Source organism: Eupeodes corollae, chromosome 1 (assembly GCF_945859685.1).
Source record: "Eupeodes corollae chromosome 1, idEupCoro1.1, whole genome shotgun sequence".
Classification (NCBI taxonomy): Eukaryota; Metazoa; Arthropoda; class Insecta; order Diptera; family Syrphidae; genus Eupeodes; species Eupeodes corollae.
In genome coordinates, this window is record NC_079147.1 from 46,165,591 (window position 1) to 46,184,151 (window position 18,561).

Sequence of the window (18,561 nt, forward strand, 5' to 3'; positions counted from 1 at the left end):
AAAAAAAAAGACATGACAAAAATGTTAGATAGTTAGATTTGCTGCTATGGTTGTTCTAGTTTTAAGAACTTTAAAGGTAGAATTGGTAGTTTAAGTATGCTTTAAGTTTTATTTTAAGGAACTTATTTTAAGTAGTTTTTACGTAAAAATAAAAAAAGATATTGATATTATTTTTTTTTTATTTTTTAATGAATAAAAAATAAATAAATTGAATTAAAGTTAAATAGATCTTAGGACCGAAAGGCATTAGAATGAAGTTTTATTGTTTAACTTAGGATGTCCGTACGTAAGTTGTAAGTTATGGTTATAAGAGATGAGGGTAGATATTCATTCTACGTATCTTTATGGCTACGCAAATTTTGATAGTTCAAAGGAAATATTGACCTTTACCAATACTTGCCAAAAAGCCACATCGAACAATTTTTATTCGGAAGGCACACTCTTGCGAATCTTGTTTTTCTGAAATACATACTTATTTATCCAGAATCAGGACTTTTCTCTGAAGATAGTATTTTGATGAAAAATTAAGATAGATGCAACTGCTCCTGAGCCTATTCAGAAAACACACGTTTGTGTATCTATTCTTCAGCTCCTGTGTCAGTTGCTTTATTAGAATATAATTATTTGACGGATATAACTTCGACAAATGTCTATTTAATTGCATAATATTTAAACATTTGTACGGTTTTAAGGGAATAAGTGACGTAACTGCAATTTATTATGCTCTTATTTTTGTTCTCCTGAAAATAGTGAACAATGAAGTTTAGCCACTATTGCACAAAAAATCATATTATTATCCTGCACATTAACCAAATATGTACATTATGTTAAATCTCTTATAGTTCAAGAATTCGTAGAATTCCTGTGAAGTACTTGTAGGTACTTCTCATTTTAAAGTTTGGATAGTCCATAGGTTTTAGAATCAAAATATCAGAATTATGATGTTGCAATTCACTTTTTAAATGTATTTCCATTTACCACATTATGGGTATAGGACATGAACTCATGAATAACAAATCCGTTTTGTATTTAATTTTAAAAGCAAAATATTTACCACATCAAGTACCAACTTGAACCTTCGACATCTAAGATGAGAAATAAAATGGCTTCCGAAAATAAAAAATAATAATTATATAAATCCGAACAAAGTACAAAAGAAAATTATTTAAACTTATACCTTAACCCAAAAGAAAAACAAAGTCATATTTACATTTTCTCTAATTTCACATCTCTTACATTAATTTTTGAAAAATGTGGTTTAGAACGACTTATCCGATTAGCTTAAGAAAAGGTTCGTACACCTATGTTCATTTCCATATAGATATGTACTCATAAGTATGAATCTACACAATTGACATTATACATTTCCACTCCAGTCTTCCGTTTACTCGTTGGTGTAATTAATTAAAATTCATTTGCAAAGACACCTCCCAAATCTCCAAAAATAATAATTTCCAAAAAAGAAAAATACTCATAGAAGAACATAAAACAACAAAAAATAACTCTTTACTACTCTCATCTAAATGTAATTTTAAAACTTTCAACATTCATATGAATATTATTCTTTTGCAAGCGCAAGAAACCCGACTTTTGGTGGTTCGTGCGGTTGTGAATTAGTCGAGTGCTGAAGCCATTTTCATATACATGGTAAATATGGTTGCCATTTTACTGTAAATGACTTAAAATGATTCACCGTTTCAACCAAAATTCTTCAAAACTTTGAGACACTCAATACAAGCTGTGTTGGGTGAAATCAGATCTGACATACACTGGTGTGCCCCAAGGCTCTATTCAGTCACCTATATTTTTTTTACTAATCATCTATGAAAATTCAAATGCAGTTTCCTGCTTTGCTGATAAAAGGCTTTTACATTCCTTCTTAGATTAAAAGTTCTTTTCTTCATACAGATATTGATGCAATTAATTTTCACCATTGAAGTCAATTGCGTAATTTTTCAGGGAACTATAGATTCACAAACACTGACCAGTCCTTCCATTTATATTGCGCTAGTCTATACGTCTACACTTTTTTGGTAGAAAAACCTGACTAAAGACGCTTTAAAATTTGTAATTTCAAAATCATATCAAAAAACTGCAGCGGCAACAATGACTAGAAAATTAAAAAAAAAAGAACTCACACTTACAAACACATTTGTTCAATCAACAAGGACCCATACAGAATCCTTCTACCCACAGCACTTGCAAGCTGTTACTCTGGTACTTACGTAATTACAATGTTATAAGAGCAATGTTAAGCGCATAATATTCTCAAGTGGATGGAGAGCTTTTTGCTGGATGATAAGTCCTAGCTGTACTACTATACATTTAGGTTTACCTTTGTATATAAATGCAGTAGGTCCTAAAGGTATGTATAGGAATGTTTATAGAAAGATTTATATGCAAGTACTTGTGTGTGCATTTTATACAAATATGCTGCACAGGCAGAACACATACATATATACAAAAATGTTCACATCTTATATGAAGTGTTTGGTTCTGTTTATGCTGCAAATATACGAAAACTGAAGTACTACAGGACGACGACGACGATGACAACGATGACGACACTAAACAACGAAGTTGCAAGGAAATTTTACCTCAGAACTCAAAGTCTTATACACATTTGTTTGTATCTCTAGTAAAGACCTTTAGCTTCATGTAGACTTCCTTCAGCACCTTCATACAGAATTTTCCGTGTCAATGAAGTCAGAGAAGAGCTTAATGTTTTTTCATTCAAATTTGTCAATACAAATAATAATTGTCTAGGCGGGTGTTTACGGACAAACTCACTACCAACAAAAATCAACAAGGATAAGACATGTCTCTTTTATTATTTTCCTATCATTTATCAGTTTTATATTTAGCCATACTTTGAACTGAATTATCTACTAGAATTCTATGAAAAAAGGAAAATGGAGTCAATTTCCTTTGAACAGGTTAAAATTAAAAATATATTGTTTTTTTTTGTGGAGTGGAACGAGAAACTAACTTAAAAACTATTTTAGGAAATATTTATAAAGATGAATACAATATCAATAAACACTTTTTCTGAGAGAAATTACTCATAGTTTGGGCTTAAAACAGCAAGACTTATTGAGTTTTAATTATTTTGAAATTTAAGCTGTTTCTTGCAGTTATTAAATGTACAATCAATATATCTTGAAAATAACGAGAAGATTCATCAAGAACGTATTAGTTTTGGCTTTCCGCGAAAAAGGGGTCATAGAATAAGATAGTCTTTAGTTTAAGTCGATTAAGTTAACAAATTATTATTACTACCGTATTGAAGAAAAGTTTATAAAAGAGAAATCTAAGAAAAAATAATGAAGCTCAACCTTAGAACGTAAGAATTCGTTCGTGTTGCTGTGTGTAAAAAACGTTGCACCATTTTTGTATGCATTTTCATGATATTTCAAATTAGAAAACGAGTCTAGTTTACTACCAACAATGATAACTTCCCATTCACGTTTGTCTTTTGATGTTTCTAAAAGTTTCACAAAATAATAATAATAATAACATTTTCTGTAAAATAATTTGAAGACAATATTTTTCTGTCTTCTCAAGTTACTTGAGTTGAAAACTACTTCTTAACAGTTTGTATCTGTTTTTGTAGGTTTTTGTTTTTAATTTAAGATACATTTTTGCTACCGAGATATCATTGTCGAAACTAAACTTTTAACAATTCTAAGTAGTATATTTGAAAGGTTTTTTATTTCTTATAACAAAATACCTAATGTATTTTTCTATCACTGTTTTATGTTTACTAAAATATTTTGCTTAGATTTTGAAGTAACTGAATTTATTTTTTTTTTTTGAGATATTAGAGTTAAAAATCAGTTTTTACCAACTTTTGATGAAGTATTTTGATTGGCTTTTAATTTTTGTAAGAAAATATTCACTTTAACTTTACTAAAAATTAGTACCTTCCCATAGAAAGTTGTTCTAAACGGTTCGATTTTTCGAATGGAAAATGTTGATATTTCTAAAATTTCAACCCTTAAAAACAAATCAATGATTTTTAGAGAGTAAATCCTCGACGTTCATATGTATGACGTTCGGGATACCTTTTTCCATCGTCAATATCTCAAGAACCAGTAAATATATAGACTTTAGATAAATTTTGTTATGCAGATAATAACACACAAAAATGCAGAAAGAAATTTTAATGCAGCGGGTGTTTTTTTTATTACAGCAATTAAAAAAAGGGTAAACATTTTTGTTGTCAAATAATATCTCACGAAGCAAAAACGGTAGCAACTTCAGTTAAATTTTATATGATATAATGTGACGCAAGACCAACCTTAAATAATTTTGTTTTAGACATCTGATAAAATTTTGAAAACATCTAATCAAATACCTTTTTAAAAAGAGGATGGGATAAGACCCACACTGATAACCTCCCATCCCGTCTGTCGTTTAGTCTTGCTTAAAAGTTTGTCTATATGTACTCACATAAATTTTTACCAAATTTTGCGTACTATTTCTTGTATATTTTATGAAAAAACTTACGGTTGGATTTTTATATAACAATTACTGAATATCGAAAACAATATTTTCTGTGAAATAAAATAAGTTTGAAGCCAATATTTTTAATTTTTGAAAAGTTATTTGAGTCGAAAGTAAATTTTTACCAAGTTTTAGTATTTGTTTTTTTTAGAGTTTTATTTTTTGTAAATAAACTGTCAATTCAATTTTTTTCAAAATTGTATAGAATGTTGAAAACAATATAACTTATAAGATAAAATTAGTTTGAAAATAATATTTCAAATTTTTGAAACGATATTTTAGTCGAAAATCAATTTTTACCAACTTTTGCTAAATTATTTTTAGGTTTTTAATTTTTTGAACAAAAACTGTCAATTCGATTTTTTTCAATATTTGACTGAATGTTAACAACAATACTTCTTGAAAGATAAAATTAGTTTAAACAAAATATATACAATTTTTGAAAAGATATTTGAAGATGTTTTAAAATCAATTTTTACAAACTTTTATACATTTTTTTTTGTTGGTTTTCGATGTTTCTCAACATATTTCCTAATGTTAAAAACAATGTTTCTTCTAAGTCAAAATTAGTTTCAAGCTATTATCACAAATTTTTGAAAAGATATTTAAGTCGAAAATCAATTTTTACCAACTTTTATTAATTTTTTTTTTTTAGGTTTTTATTTTTTGTAAAAAAAACTGTCAGTTCGATTTTTCTCAACGTTTTTCAGAGTGTTGAAAACAATATTTCTTATAAGATTAAAAAAGTTTAAAGACTAAATTTCAAGTTTTTGAAAAGATATTTGAATCGATATTCAATTTTTACCAACTTTGAGTAATTTTTTTTTAGATTTTTAATTTTTATAAAAAAAACTATCAATTCGATTTTCCTGAAAATATTATCAGATGTCAAAAACATAATTCTTCGTTGCACACAATTGGTTTAAAGATGAAATCATATTTTATTCATAAAATTTTGGAGGTGACAATTTTTTTTTCAGTTTTTTTAGTTTATAATAAAAAACCGTTAAATGTATTTTTTTCAAAAAAATATACTTCTTTGGTATCACATTACAATATATTATATAAAATCTAATTCAAGTCCCTAGAGTTTTTGGTTCGTAAGATATTTAGGGTTAACCAAAATTTTCACCTTTTTTTCAAACTGCTGTGGTAAAAGAAACCACCAACGCAATTTTCTTGAGAGCCCTTTCTACATCTTTCTGCCTTATTATCTGTATAACAAAATTTATTTGAAATCGATATCTCTTCCTATTTTTGAGCTATGGAGAACGAAAAAAACGTCGCGAACGTACGGACGTACGGACGTACAGACGTACGTACACACGCATGCACAGACATCTTTCTAAAAATCTTTTATTTCACTCTAGGGACCTTGAAACGTCGAGAAATGTCAAAATTTTCAATTTGACAAATCGGACGCATTACAATAACTTCCTATGGGAAGTTCAAAATTTAAAATATTGCACCAACTAATAGCATCTTTAAACTTTTTATAAAAATTTAACATTCAGTATCTTTCTAAAAAATAGAATCAACAAAAATGTTATATTAAATTGGTAAAAATTGATATTCGAAAAACTGAATATCGAAATCAATATTTTCTGTAAAATAAAAAAAGTTTAAAGCCAATATTTTTAATTTTTGAAAAGATATTTGAGTTGAAAGTAAATTTTTTCCAAGTTTTAATATTGTTTTTTTTTAGGTTTTTATTTTTTGTAAGAAAACTTTTAATTGGATTTTTTTCAAAATTTTACTGAGAATTGACAAAAATATTTTTCAAAAGAAAAAAGTAGTTTGATGCCAATATCTCAAAGTTTTAAAGAGAGAGTCGAAAATCAAATTTAACCAACTTTAATTAATTTTCTTTCTTAAGTTTTTATTTTTGTAAAAAAAAACTGTCAATTCAATTTTTCTAAAAATGTTTCACAATGTTAAAAAAATATTTGGGAAATATGAAAATTAGTTGAAAGCCGTAATCCCAAATTTTTGAAAAGATATATGAGTCGAAAATTAATTGTTACCACCTATTGTTAACTTTTTTTTAGGTTTTTTGTAAAAAAATTGTCAATTCGATTTTAATCAAAATCTTAACGAATGTTGAAACTAATATTTCTTATAAGATTAAATAAGTTTGAAGCCATAATCTGAAGTTTTTAAAAATATATTTGAGCCGAAATTCAATTTATAAAAATGCTACACCTACATTCTTTAACAATCTTCAAATTCTGTTGAACAAAGATGTTCAATGCAATAGTTAAATCAACTCTTTGCTATGATTCTTAAGTTTAGGGGTCATATGAGTACGAGGAAATTGAGAAATTTCATAGAAATTTCATAAAAAAGCTCCTCAATCTACCCCAAAATAAGCCTTGTTACGCTATATACCAAAACTCTTGACAAATACACTTAAGTCACAGGCTGAGTTTATAATAAAGGTTTGCTGTCATTATGAGGAGTCAGGCTTTCAAAAAAATACTTTTGTATGAGTTACGGAATAAGGACTGGTGGTATGAAAGATGTTACTCTATTGGAAACGCTTGTGGAGAAACCTTACATATTGATGTGAACAACCAACGTAGTTTGAAAGACCAACTCTAGCACATTATTCAGAAAAACGAATACTCTATTAGAGTTGCCTTCATCGTTAAGTCTCGGAATTTTGAAAGTAGAATTCCCAACAGTCAGCTTAATTTTAATCTAACCAAAAAAACCTACTTTTACAATTCACTTAGCTATGATGATATCCGTGATATTCAAAGCAAGATGTGACCTCATTTCCTTAAATGGAAACAATTATAATGGAAGCTTTAATCAATTCTGTACGCTTTGCAACCTAAAATCGTACATGCCCAATATTCAAAAACGTTCACCTTTTTTAAGATGATTTGGTAAAAGAACCACCCACGCAATTTTCTAGAGAGCCTTTTCAATCTTTCTGCATTATTATTATATGTATAACAAAATTTATTTGAAGTCTACTGGCTCTTGAGATGGACGACAAAAAAAACGTCGCGATTGTACGGTTGTACGGACGTAAAAAAGTACGTACACACGCACGCACAGACATCTTCTAAAACTCTTGTATTTCAACTCTAGGGACCATGAAACGTCGAGAAATGTCAACATTTATAATTCGACAAATCGGACCCATTACTATAACTTCCTATGGGAAGTTAAAAACTTTAAAAAGCTGATATGAAATATTATTTGATTTAAAATATTGACTTTAAAATTTGTTATTAGCATTTTGTTAAGGTTTTAGACAAATCGCCAGACGGGTTGGGAGGTTATTATTGTATCTCAGCCTTTTTTTTCGAATTCATACGAGTTTTGTATCACGTCAAGAAATATAATAGAGTTCGCTAGCGTAGTTAATTCAAGTGATATTTGGGGTTAACCAAATTTGTATCTTTTGTTAATTGATATATTATTAAGAAAGTAAAGTAAGTAATATTTGCATTATTTAATTCTTTGTGGAATGAGAAATTTTATCCCGAATAGGGTAAAATCTTTCAAACCCAAGGAAAACTCATGGTTTGGCTCGAGATGTAAAGAGGTTATAAAAGTTCAAAGATCTAGGTTTCTGGATTTATAAAGCCAAACCCACAAAATAAAACTGGAATAAGTTCAAACAAGTTTGAAAGACCTGCAACGGACATATTTGACGCATTAAGTTAACAAATACTACAATGTCCCGAAGGTAGTACGAATTTCTGGTAATTCATAAAAAATCTGCACAACACTACTTTATCGTCAGTTCTTACGGTCATTTCCAAAGGTACCAGATAGTATCCCCTCTATTGTTTTGAAGAGGTGTTCTTCAACGCTGGCAAAACCACTGCATAAACTTTTCCATCTGTCCCATTCTACAGGTCTCTTTTCGAGTGGATTTAAAACAGCATTTGTCCAGTCAGTCCCTAAAACAGGCGAATCCTCCTCTCCCTCTAATTATCGATCAATTGCACTTACGTTCCTTCTTTCTAAGGTCATAAAAACACTGATCAAATTCAGCTCAAGAAATATCTCGAAGATCAAAAGCTTCTTAATGACCGACATGGTTCATCTCACCGAACAGTGGAACAAATCATTACATCGTTTTGGAGAAAGTAAGATTATTGCACTTGATTTTGGCATTAAGTTCTCTTATCGAAAATGCGTCTATTTGGTGCAATGATGAATCTCTTCTCTGATGAGTCAAAAATTGAAATGATGTTGTCGTTGAAATGTTACATAGCAAGAATTACAAAAAGAAAAGAAATAGTAAAATGTTAAAAAATAAAATAATAACTATGATGTAATAATAATAATGGAATTAATTCCTTACACAAAAAAATAACTATTTAAACCCAAAAGATTATCGAGCATTTAAATATTGAATATAAAGTTCACTCAAACATCAAATACGCGTATGATTACTCATCTTCTCGCAATAATTTTACATTATGAGAATTATTGACAATTAAAAATAATTTATTTGAAGGGTTTCTTTCTAGATACCTGTACAAAAATCCATAGGACAGGGCATAATCTGTTTTTAACAATTAGGTATTTCATTTCTATAAATAACTCCTATCTATCCATCACCCACCTTAAAAGTTTTATCGTTATCAAATGAATTAGAAAATACATAAAAATAAGTGGGTGCAATTTGTTTAGCACTATTAAGCTTTAATACCTACTCGTAAATCCCTCTCCACGTACTATCATAAAACATTAATTTCATTCCATTTTCAAATTTTCAAAGCAATTTCTAGAGATTTTACGATAGATAACAAGCTTCACGATCGAAAAAATATGTCTTTTCAAAATTTAACCGATTTTTAAACGCCGAATATACTCCTGCATTAGCTAAAGGGTACCTCTAAAAATTGTATTTATACTCGTACATCTTTCAAGACATAAACAACACATTATCCATCAGCCCTCCTTATCTTAAACTGTCCTATCAAATTCAAAAATAACAACCCAGACACTAATAAATTTTATATTTTTGGAATAAAAACAAAAAAAAGGAAACGAAAAAACAAACTAATAAATTCCATCCTTCAGGAACTTCCAATCCCAAAGTGATGAGTAATCTCAGCAAAGAGCGATGAAGATGGGGGTATTATTGCCTTAAGGGTGTTTTTTTTTGTTTCTTTTACATTTTTTAACAATAGAAAAAGACATTATAATTTTAAATTACCATCAAATTATATAAATATATACGCACAGACACACATACTCTGACATAACCATAACAGGAAGGAAGACAACATTTAATTTTTAAGGATTCTTCTCTCTGTTCTTAACATCAGTTTTGTTTCCTTTACAGATCCACCACAAGTGACATTATCACTGGGCTCAACATTAAAGCCAGACGACATTAAAGAGGGTGACGATGTATATTTTGAATGTCACATCAAAGCAAACCCCAAGGAGCATAGAATAACATGGTCACATAATGTAAGTATTTTTGACATATACAATTTTAGGGTAATAAATAGAACAACAATAGCAGCAAAAAAAACTTAACTTCTTTTTGATTTTAACTAAGATATAAGTTGTAAAAGGTGTTTTTTAATGTCTTTTGTATTTGTTTCATATAAAAACAAGAAAAATTCAAATACGAAGTCGCTTAATTACATCTTTTGTGTTTTTGAAATGTAGACACATTTTAATATTACAGTTTTTAAGGACGAAAAAACAGATTGGAGAACACGTTTTTAAATATTTTGAGTCAACATTTCTTGAATAATCAATACTTATTGTAAAGGGAATATTTAAACATACATTAAATACATATTGTAAATACTTGAGACTAGGTACAAAAAGTCGTGTTCCCAAAAAATATCAGTTGTGCAGGTAAAAGCATTACAATTTTCGTCAGGTATTTTTTAACCACTTCTTCGTACTTTGGGGATGGTTGCATTGACATAACTTAGGTAATTTTAGTTCTTAATATATTTAGAATTCACGATTATTGTCGTAAATACGAGAGAGAAACAGTATGCTGCAAGGCTAACTTAGACTAAATTAATGGTAAGACCAATATTTGTTGTAAACGTTTTACGCAACTCATTTCGATTTCTAGATAGAACACTCCGTAAAATGTGTATTTTGAAGAAAGTGTTTATTTATTTATTTATTTATTTATGTAATGTATGAATAAAAGATTAGCCTTAAATGAATCTCTCGAAGAACTTGAATCAATTAATTGACAAACTTCATTGAACTGTTTTAAAGCCCTAGAAATTTTTTTTTTCTATTGCGTGCACTCAAGGGGATGTGAATACCCTTATCATTATTAATCACAGTGCGAGCAATGAAGGGAGGATAGGATTAGAAAGGAGATACCGATACACATCGGTTTTCAATGTCTGCATATTGTAATGATTGGAGTTTCGGACGAATTTAGGCTTTATAGATTATAGCCAGATCAGTAGGAGTAAAAACTTCTTGCACCTTCGAAGAAAACCTAAACACTTAGCAGCATTTTTGGCGATGTCAAATATGTGATCACTCCACAACAAGTGGTTTGTAATGCACATACCTAAGACTGAAAGCTGTTCGGTCTCTTCGATGCAAGTACCACTCATGAATAGTGGTATAAGGGAAAGGTTACGCTTTTGTGACAGTAGACAGCATTGAGTTTTCGAAGCATTAAATTCTACACGGTTTTTTATTCCCCACTGGACAATGCTGTCAAGATCAGAATTTAATGAGCTCATCATACACTGCCGTTGGTAGTCCACATCAGAAGAACAAGGATGAGAATCTAGAAACTAATATGAAAAGCTGAGGGTACTGTCATCAGCGAAACAATTAAGTGGGTTAGAAGTTTCAGACAAAAGATCATTTATAAAAATAAGGAAAAGTGTCGGAGACAAAACGGAGCCCTGGGGCACACCAGCGTTTATTTTGTGGATATCAGATTTGAACCCGTCCAAGACTACTTGAATTAAACGGTCCGAAAGGTAATTTCTAACCCAACGAAGAAAGTATTCATCAATACCAAATGCACGCATTTTTGGTAAGAGAGCTTAGTGCCAAACTCTATCAAATGCCTTTGAAATATCAAGTGCAATAATCTTACTTTCTCCAAAACGATGTAAAGATTTGTTCCACTGTTCGGTGAGATAAAAAGAAATTGGCTCATTTCGATGGTATCGTACAAAAAGCAAATGCCTTAAGTGAAGTAATCTTGATGGTGCATAGATTGATATTAAAGAAAGCAAAGGAGGGCATCTAATATGATAGCATAACACGTTCCTCACAAGCATTTAATCATGAATGTTTCGTCTCGATTCCATGGACTTAATTCCTAGCAATAGGCATCTGGCTCTATAATCGGGGACAAAACTTCATTTCATTTTGAAAAATATGAATTTTGTGAAACGCCTTTGGACTCTTTCCATGCGATTAGAAAAGGTATTAAAGGTCGGATTCCATATAACATCTGCGTATTCAAGTATTGATCTAACAAGGGATTTATAAAGTGATAATAACGTGTAGGGGTCACAAAAATCAACGCAATTTCGTCTAATAAAACCAAGAAGTGAATTTGCTCTACCAACTATATAGTCAAAATGACATTTAAAAAAAAAGTTGAATCAAGAATTATACCGAGATCTTTGATATTTTCTACACGGGAGAGTGTGTTAGACTCGATCAAGTATTTAAAGTCAATATGAGTGTTTGATTTAAAAAAAGAGATAACATTAATTAAATAAATTTAGATCATCGGCATATAGGAGACACTGGTGATTTATGGCTAACGTAATGTCATTGATAAAAATATTAAAAAGAAGAGGACCCAAATGACTGCCCTGCGGGACACCAGCAGTACATTCTATATACCTTGATAGGAAGTTATCAATGACAACTTTTTGAGACCTACCTATGAGGTATGACGAAATCCAACTTAGAAACTTAGAGTGGAATCCAAACATCTCAGGTTTTCGTAGCAGTGAGTGATGGCTTACAGAATCAAAAGCTTTGCTATAATCTGTGTATACAGCATCTATCCGACTCAATGCCTCAATAGAATTCATTACGTATGTTGAAAAAAGAGCCATATTTGTAGTGTTGCAGTTCAGATATGGTTTCTTTCGTTAAAAATTCAATTTTATTATTTACTAAACTCTCGAACAACTTGGGAATGGCTGAAAGCTTTGAAACACCTCTATAATTTTCTTATAAGTTCTTGAAACCAGATTTGTGAATTGGCATAAGGTAAGATATATTCCACATATCAAGACAAATTCCTTCTGTTAGAGATTTATTAAAAATACAAAGCAGAGGATAGCAAAGTGATGAGGCACAATATTTGAGAAGCAGCATTTAATTTTGATTCAAGTGATGTAAGTCCTGAAAGAAGTTCATAACTACTTAACTGTAATGCACCAATATTAACCTTACTTGGTATATTGAGTATATAGGGAATATTATTCATACTAGGAGTTGAGTGTACTGATTTGAAGAAATTTGCAAAGAATTCGAGTATTGAAGTAATATTTGAAGCTTCGGTATTTCTGAAAGACATATTTTTAGGAAATCCGATAGATTTTCTTTTCACATTTATAAAAGACCAAAAAGAGTTATTATTACACTTAATGTTATGTTCAATATTCATGATATAACCCCTATGAAAGAACTTATTCAGAATAAAAAATCTTTACGCAATTTACTAAAATTAGCACAATCTAACTGGTAACCAGACCGTTTATATTTATTAAAAGCTTTTGGTTTCGCATTTTTAAGGTTAGATGATGCTTTTTGTACCACGGGAGCTTTCAGCTAACCGTATAGATAATCAGGTTGTTGTGTTTATATGATTACATGCTGGTAACTCAGAGAGCCAAAGTTTATTAAGCTGTCTAGGCTAAAACCAGAAATCCATGCCGCAAAAATGGACATGTGATCATAATGACGTAGATTATAAATATAGCGGGCAATATTATTATAAGCAACCTACAATTTGCGGGTAGTCACACAGTCTATTTTACAAATGATTTCCCACCCATACAGCACAATTGGTAGTATAAGGGCCTTATAGCAAGTAGCAGTTTAGTTTTGATCGGGATGAAATTTCGAGTGAGTTGAAGAAGGCGGAGACTTCAATAGACTTTACCAATGGCACGTGGTTATCCCAAGTTATAGTGCGATTGAATACTACTCCTAGGTGAAATGCGGAGCATATCCTCGGTTATTAAAGCTCCGGCATCATTTTAAGCCTCAAAAGGTCGACTTATCAGGAGCTGCACATCATCATCATAAAGATGAATTAAACAATGTTTAGCAACTTGTGGTAACTCATTTATGTTATGTGAGAAGAGGATTGGTCCAAGGATAGATTCCTGAGGCATTCCACTCAAAACATTGAGAAATGTGGACGAGTATCCATTGGCCACATCGCATTGTTGCCTTCCGCTGAGATACGAAAGAACAAGCTTACAGGACTCTTAAGAAAACCCAAAGTTAATTCGCAGCTTTCTACAAAGAATTATGTGGTAACAGTATCAAAAGCCTTTAAATAATCTAACAGTGTTAGCAATGTAGCATGATCACTGTCCATTGCCATTCTTATTTCATCAGTGACAAAAAGTATGGTGGTCTTACAGCTGCGCTCAGGTGGAAAACCAGATTGACAGATACTTTACAGGTTGTTTGTTGTAAGATGTTTTTGGATCTGACCGGAACAGTTTTTTCAAAGACCTTCGAAAGAAATGGAAGAATGGAAATTGGCCGAAATTCTGTAGCAGTTCCTGTTTTATTTTTGGGTATTGGAATAATCTTAGCCTTCTCCATTCTTAAGGAAATTCGAAAGTAGTATGCTGTTAAATATGACGGTTGTAGCGCAGTATAGATGGAAGCAGTAGTCTCAAGAACTTAGGTTTCATTTGGTCCAGGCCAGTAGCATTAGATTTAATCGATATTATTGCCTTTACAATGTATTCCTCTTATACTCTTATATAACACAGAGGGTGTTGATAGCAATTAGTTCCTCCTCAGTAAGGGGATGAACGGGTGAAGCAACGTTTAAGGACATGGACGTGATCTACGAAATTCTGGCATCTTATGTCTCAAACACTTCATAGAAACCTCTAACTGGTTCTACGATTAAGGTACATCTATATATAAATGTAATATCACATCAGGCCAACTATTGGTATATTTTTCTTAGCTTTTTCTTCAGCGACCAATTTAACATAACCTAACTTTACCTCATTTATAGGGTCTTCCTCTTTTGGGTGACTACATAGAAATAAGATGAACGAACTTGCTCCTTATTATTTTAACAGTATTATTTTTATATTTAAAAAAATTTAATTTTTAAAAAAAACAGCTTGGTATGCAGTTTTTTACTGCTTTTAAATCATTATAATTTTGTAAATAATGCTAAACCGTTTTTGAGTATCTTATTTAAAAAAAAACTGAAATTAAAAACAAAAGACAAAATTTTCTATTTCGAAAAACTTTGGTTTTCAAGTTTCAATTCTATCGATTTAACGGTTTTGGCTGTAGGACGAGAACAGACAGACTGACCCGTTATTTCATTTAAATTTCGATTTCGAAAAATTTGTTTTGAATTACGTTTTTTGAAGTTCCTTTGTCGAAACAAAAAGTCAAAAAATCACATTGTCTTGGTAGCCAATTGATGCCCGGAAAAAGTAGAATTACGAAACCAAGAAATTCAAAAACCTTTCTTTCTTCGCATACAATTGTTTGGGATGTAATATTATTTTCTGTTTGTAAATTATTCGGTGCGACAAATATTTGTGTTTAGTTTTTTAGGAATAAAATTGGGTATGACGTCAAAACTTATATATCAAAACTAATTTTGGATCGAGAGATATTTCTTTGAAATAAATTGTCCACTAGTTATTTTCTGCAAGGATTTTTGAATATTTTGATGTTACTGCCTGTTAAACAATTGTATTTCAGTTATTAGCTGGTTCTTGAGACAGGTTTGGTGAAACAAGCATTTCGAACATATGGAAGTACGAATCCACATGTACACAAATACTATGTCTCTAAAAACTAAACAATGATCTAAATAATAGGAACATTGAAACTTCCAGATATATCAAAGTGTTCAATGAGACAAAAGAGAGCAATTAGAGTGACTCCCAGTATGAAGTCAATACACATTATTATTGAAACTTGGAAGTAGAAAACAATTGTTTTTTAATCTTTTTAATCTTTTAATTTTTTCTTCCTTATTATGTATTATCTTAAATTGTAACATCTGAAATTCATAAGATGAATGCAGGTGTTCCTCAGGGCTCCGGCTCTCTTTCCTATATTTATAAACAAATTCTTGTTTTAAATTTCTAGTCCATCAAATGTGGAATTTAAACGACAACCTATGATAATCGTTTTAAATTCCGATCTTAACAGTGTAAAATATAATGCTCCAAAAACTTAATGCTGCTTTACATGAGTGGAACTTTTATCAAGAAAATTAAAAAACTTTCAGTTCTCCGTTTGTGTATTACAGACCAACTTCTAAGGAATAATCGCATATTTGACATTTCCAAAAATGCTGCTTGGTGCTTTAGATCCCTCCGAAGTAGTGCAAGAGATTTGTCACCCCTTCTGATATTCCTTTATTCTTTCAAACTTCAATATTACTCTCATATCTGGGAAGGTGCCCAAAAAACTAGTATAAATCTATGGATATCCAAAAAAAATGGCCCTATAGATGATAGGGGATAGAACTGTAAACCAACCATTTACATCGCTTGAAAACCGTCGTAATGTTTTATGAATTTCTTTGTTTTACCGATATTTTTACAAACAACGTTTTGTCGAATAAGCCATCAGTTTCTTCACCCCCCCCCCCCCCAAAACAATTTTTTAGTTATACTTGTTCTTCCAGAAATGTTTTTAACATTGACAATGTGTCATGTTTTAGCCAACACTGTGCTCTCCTCCCAATTTAATATTAACTTTAAGATCAAAGTAAACACACTAAAGCTACTTCTTTTTTAAAAAGAAATTCGTTTACCCCATTCGTGATTTTTATAATAAATCATATTTTTGAAAATACAAATTCCAAAAAATATCTCACACCATAATATTTAAGCGGTTTTGTTTTTAAAGCATGGTTTCTCAGTATATTAAAATAAAATGTGCATTTATACAATTACTTTATAAATAAGCTCATAACAAAAATAAGTCTTAGTTATTTCGTTTTCAAAAAAAATCTCATATTTTACTTTCACCTTTTTGTAATACCACAAATTAATGAAAATACTACTTCAAAAGTATGAAAGGCTAAAAATATAATTTTGAAAAATTGAAAACTCGTCATATTTCGATAAATATGATAAATGCATACATACATGATTTTAAGTCTATACAAATAAAGACAAAAAATGTATATAATCTACTTACAATATCACTCGACAACCGCAAAATTTAAACCCTTTCCATATTTTGTTCTTTGTACCAAATGCGGATGAAAGAATTTTTATATTCTTTCTTTTTTCTCTTCATTATTATTATTTTCGTCCTCAATTGCCTCTGAAAATATTATTTTTCATTTGACATTAACATGAGTTGAGTAGCTGGAGCATCGGAATGAAAAATATTTCAATAAAACATTTTCATACATCTGAATAATTATCCTTTAAAATACATACACATACATTATATATTGTGTCACACATGTACATATGTATGAATGCATTTATTCGTAAAAGTGTCCCAACAATGAACAAAAGATAATGCTTGCATTACAAAATGGCGGCGTTTTACATAATATGAAGGGTAAAAAATTAACACTCGTTCTCATTTTGTATTATTAAAAAAAAAATACAATAACGTTTCTTTCACAATAAAAATAAAAAATATAAAAAAAATTATAATTAGGAAAACATTTTAACTTTTAAGTAGAAAAAGGAGTTTCAGAGGAGTTTAATAATCTAGATGTGTATTCGTATTCTGTTTTTGGAGTTATGGTAAAAGAATTTTCTGACAAAAGCCTGTCAATGTTTTTCTAAACAGAAAACAAAATTCTTTATAATTCCTACAACAACGTCTTGAACGAAAAATACTTCTTGGTTCAGATGTTTTTTTTTTTAACTTTGCAAAATTATTTTGTTTATTGACATGAACTGATTTGAGACATATGAGCACTGAGGTCAATTCTTTAAAAATTGCCGTTTTTTAATTCACTATCATTTTTTTCCCGTAAAAATGAAATTTCAATAAAAAGTAGTTGAAATCCTTTGATTATTATAAAATAGAATAAAAATGACAAAAAACATACACATTTAAGTTAAATATTTTAAATATACCAATAAGAAAATAAGATAGCTAAATAAATTTAATTTAAAAAGTTCAAATTTAAACAAACTTAAAACTTAGAAAAATTGAATAATGTTGAATAGAATAATATTTTTGAAGTTAAATAAAATGAATATACAACGAAGTCATCCAACTGTTACAAATTGTAACAAAAATAAGTTAAATACATTGTGGTGGTTGAACTAGAATTTTATTATTGTTTAAATAGCTTTTATAACATAACAAAAAAGAATGTATTTACTTTTGGTAAAAAATAAATAATTCAAAAACATGTTTTTTTTTAACCCTGATTTTCTCAGTTCGATTTTTTTGAACTTACGTCATTTTTGCGTTGAGCGTCTCAAATAACAACAACAAATATGAATAAATAAAATTGAATTTAAAAACATTTGATACAATTTCTTGGAACAAATAAAAAAAATTGTAATATAAAATAAACAAGAAATTAAAATAACATAAAATACTTAGTCGTGACTTAAATCGTGTGAAAAAACTTCAATAACTTGTTACTCAAAACACCTATTTGATCAAGGGCGGATCCAGAGTATTATTACTATCGCTATAAGTCTGCTAAGGTACTCGTATTTTGATCATAAAGGATTCAACAAAACTTAAAAATTTTATAGAGAAAAATAATTGCTTTTTCAATTTAAGAAAATATTTGCATTTAAGTACATAATTCATCTAAAAAATTAAATTAAAAGAAATTATGGTAAACAAATAAGTAGTTAAGAAATGTTTGTGTAGCACTCAAAA

General features: G+C 29.7%; 1 protein-coding gene across 1 annotated transcript in view; it reads left to right on the plus strand.

Moving 5' to 3' along the window:
* Window positions 1–18,561, plus strand: part of LOC129938522 (uncharacterized) — a 263,598-nt gene that overhangs the window by 155,503 nt on the left and 89,534 nt on the right. Inside the window, exon 9 of the mRNA XM_056046146.1 lies at window positions 9,824–9,954. Coding sequence (XP_055902121.1) covers window positions 9,824–9,954 — 131 coding nt within the window. The remainder of the gene's footprint in view (window positions 1–9,823; window positions 9,955–18,561) is intronic.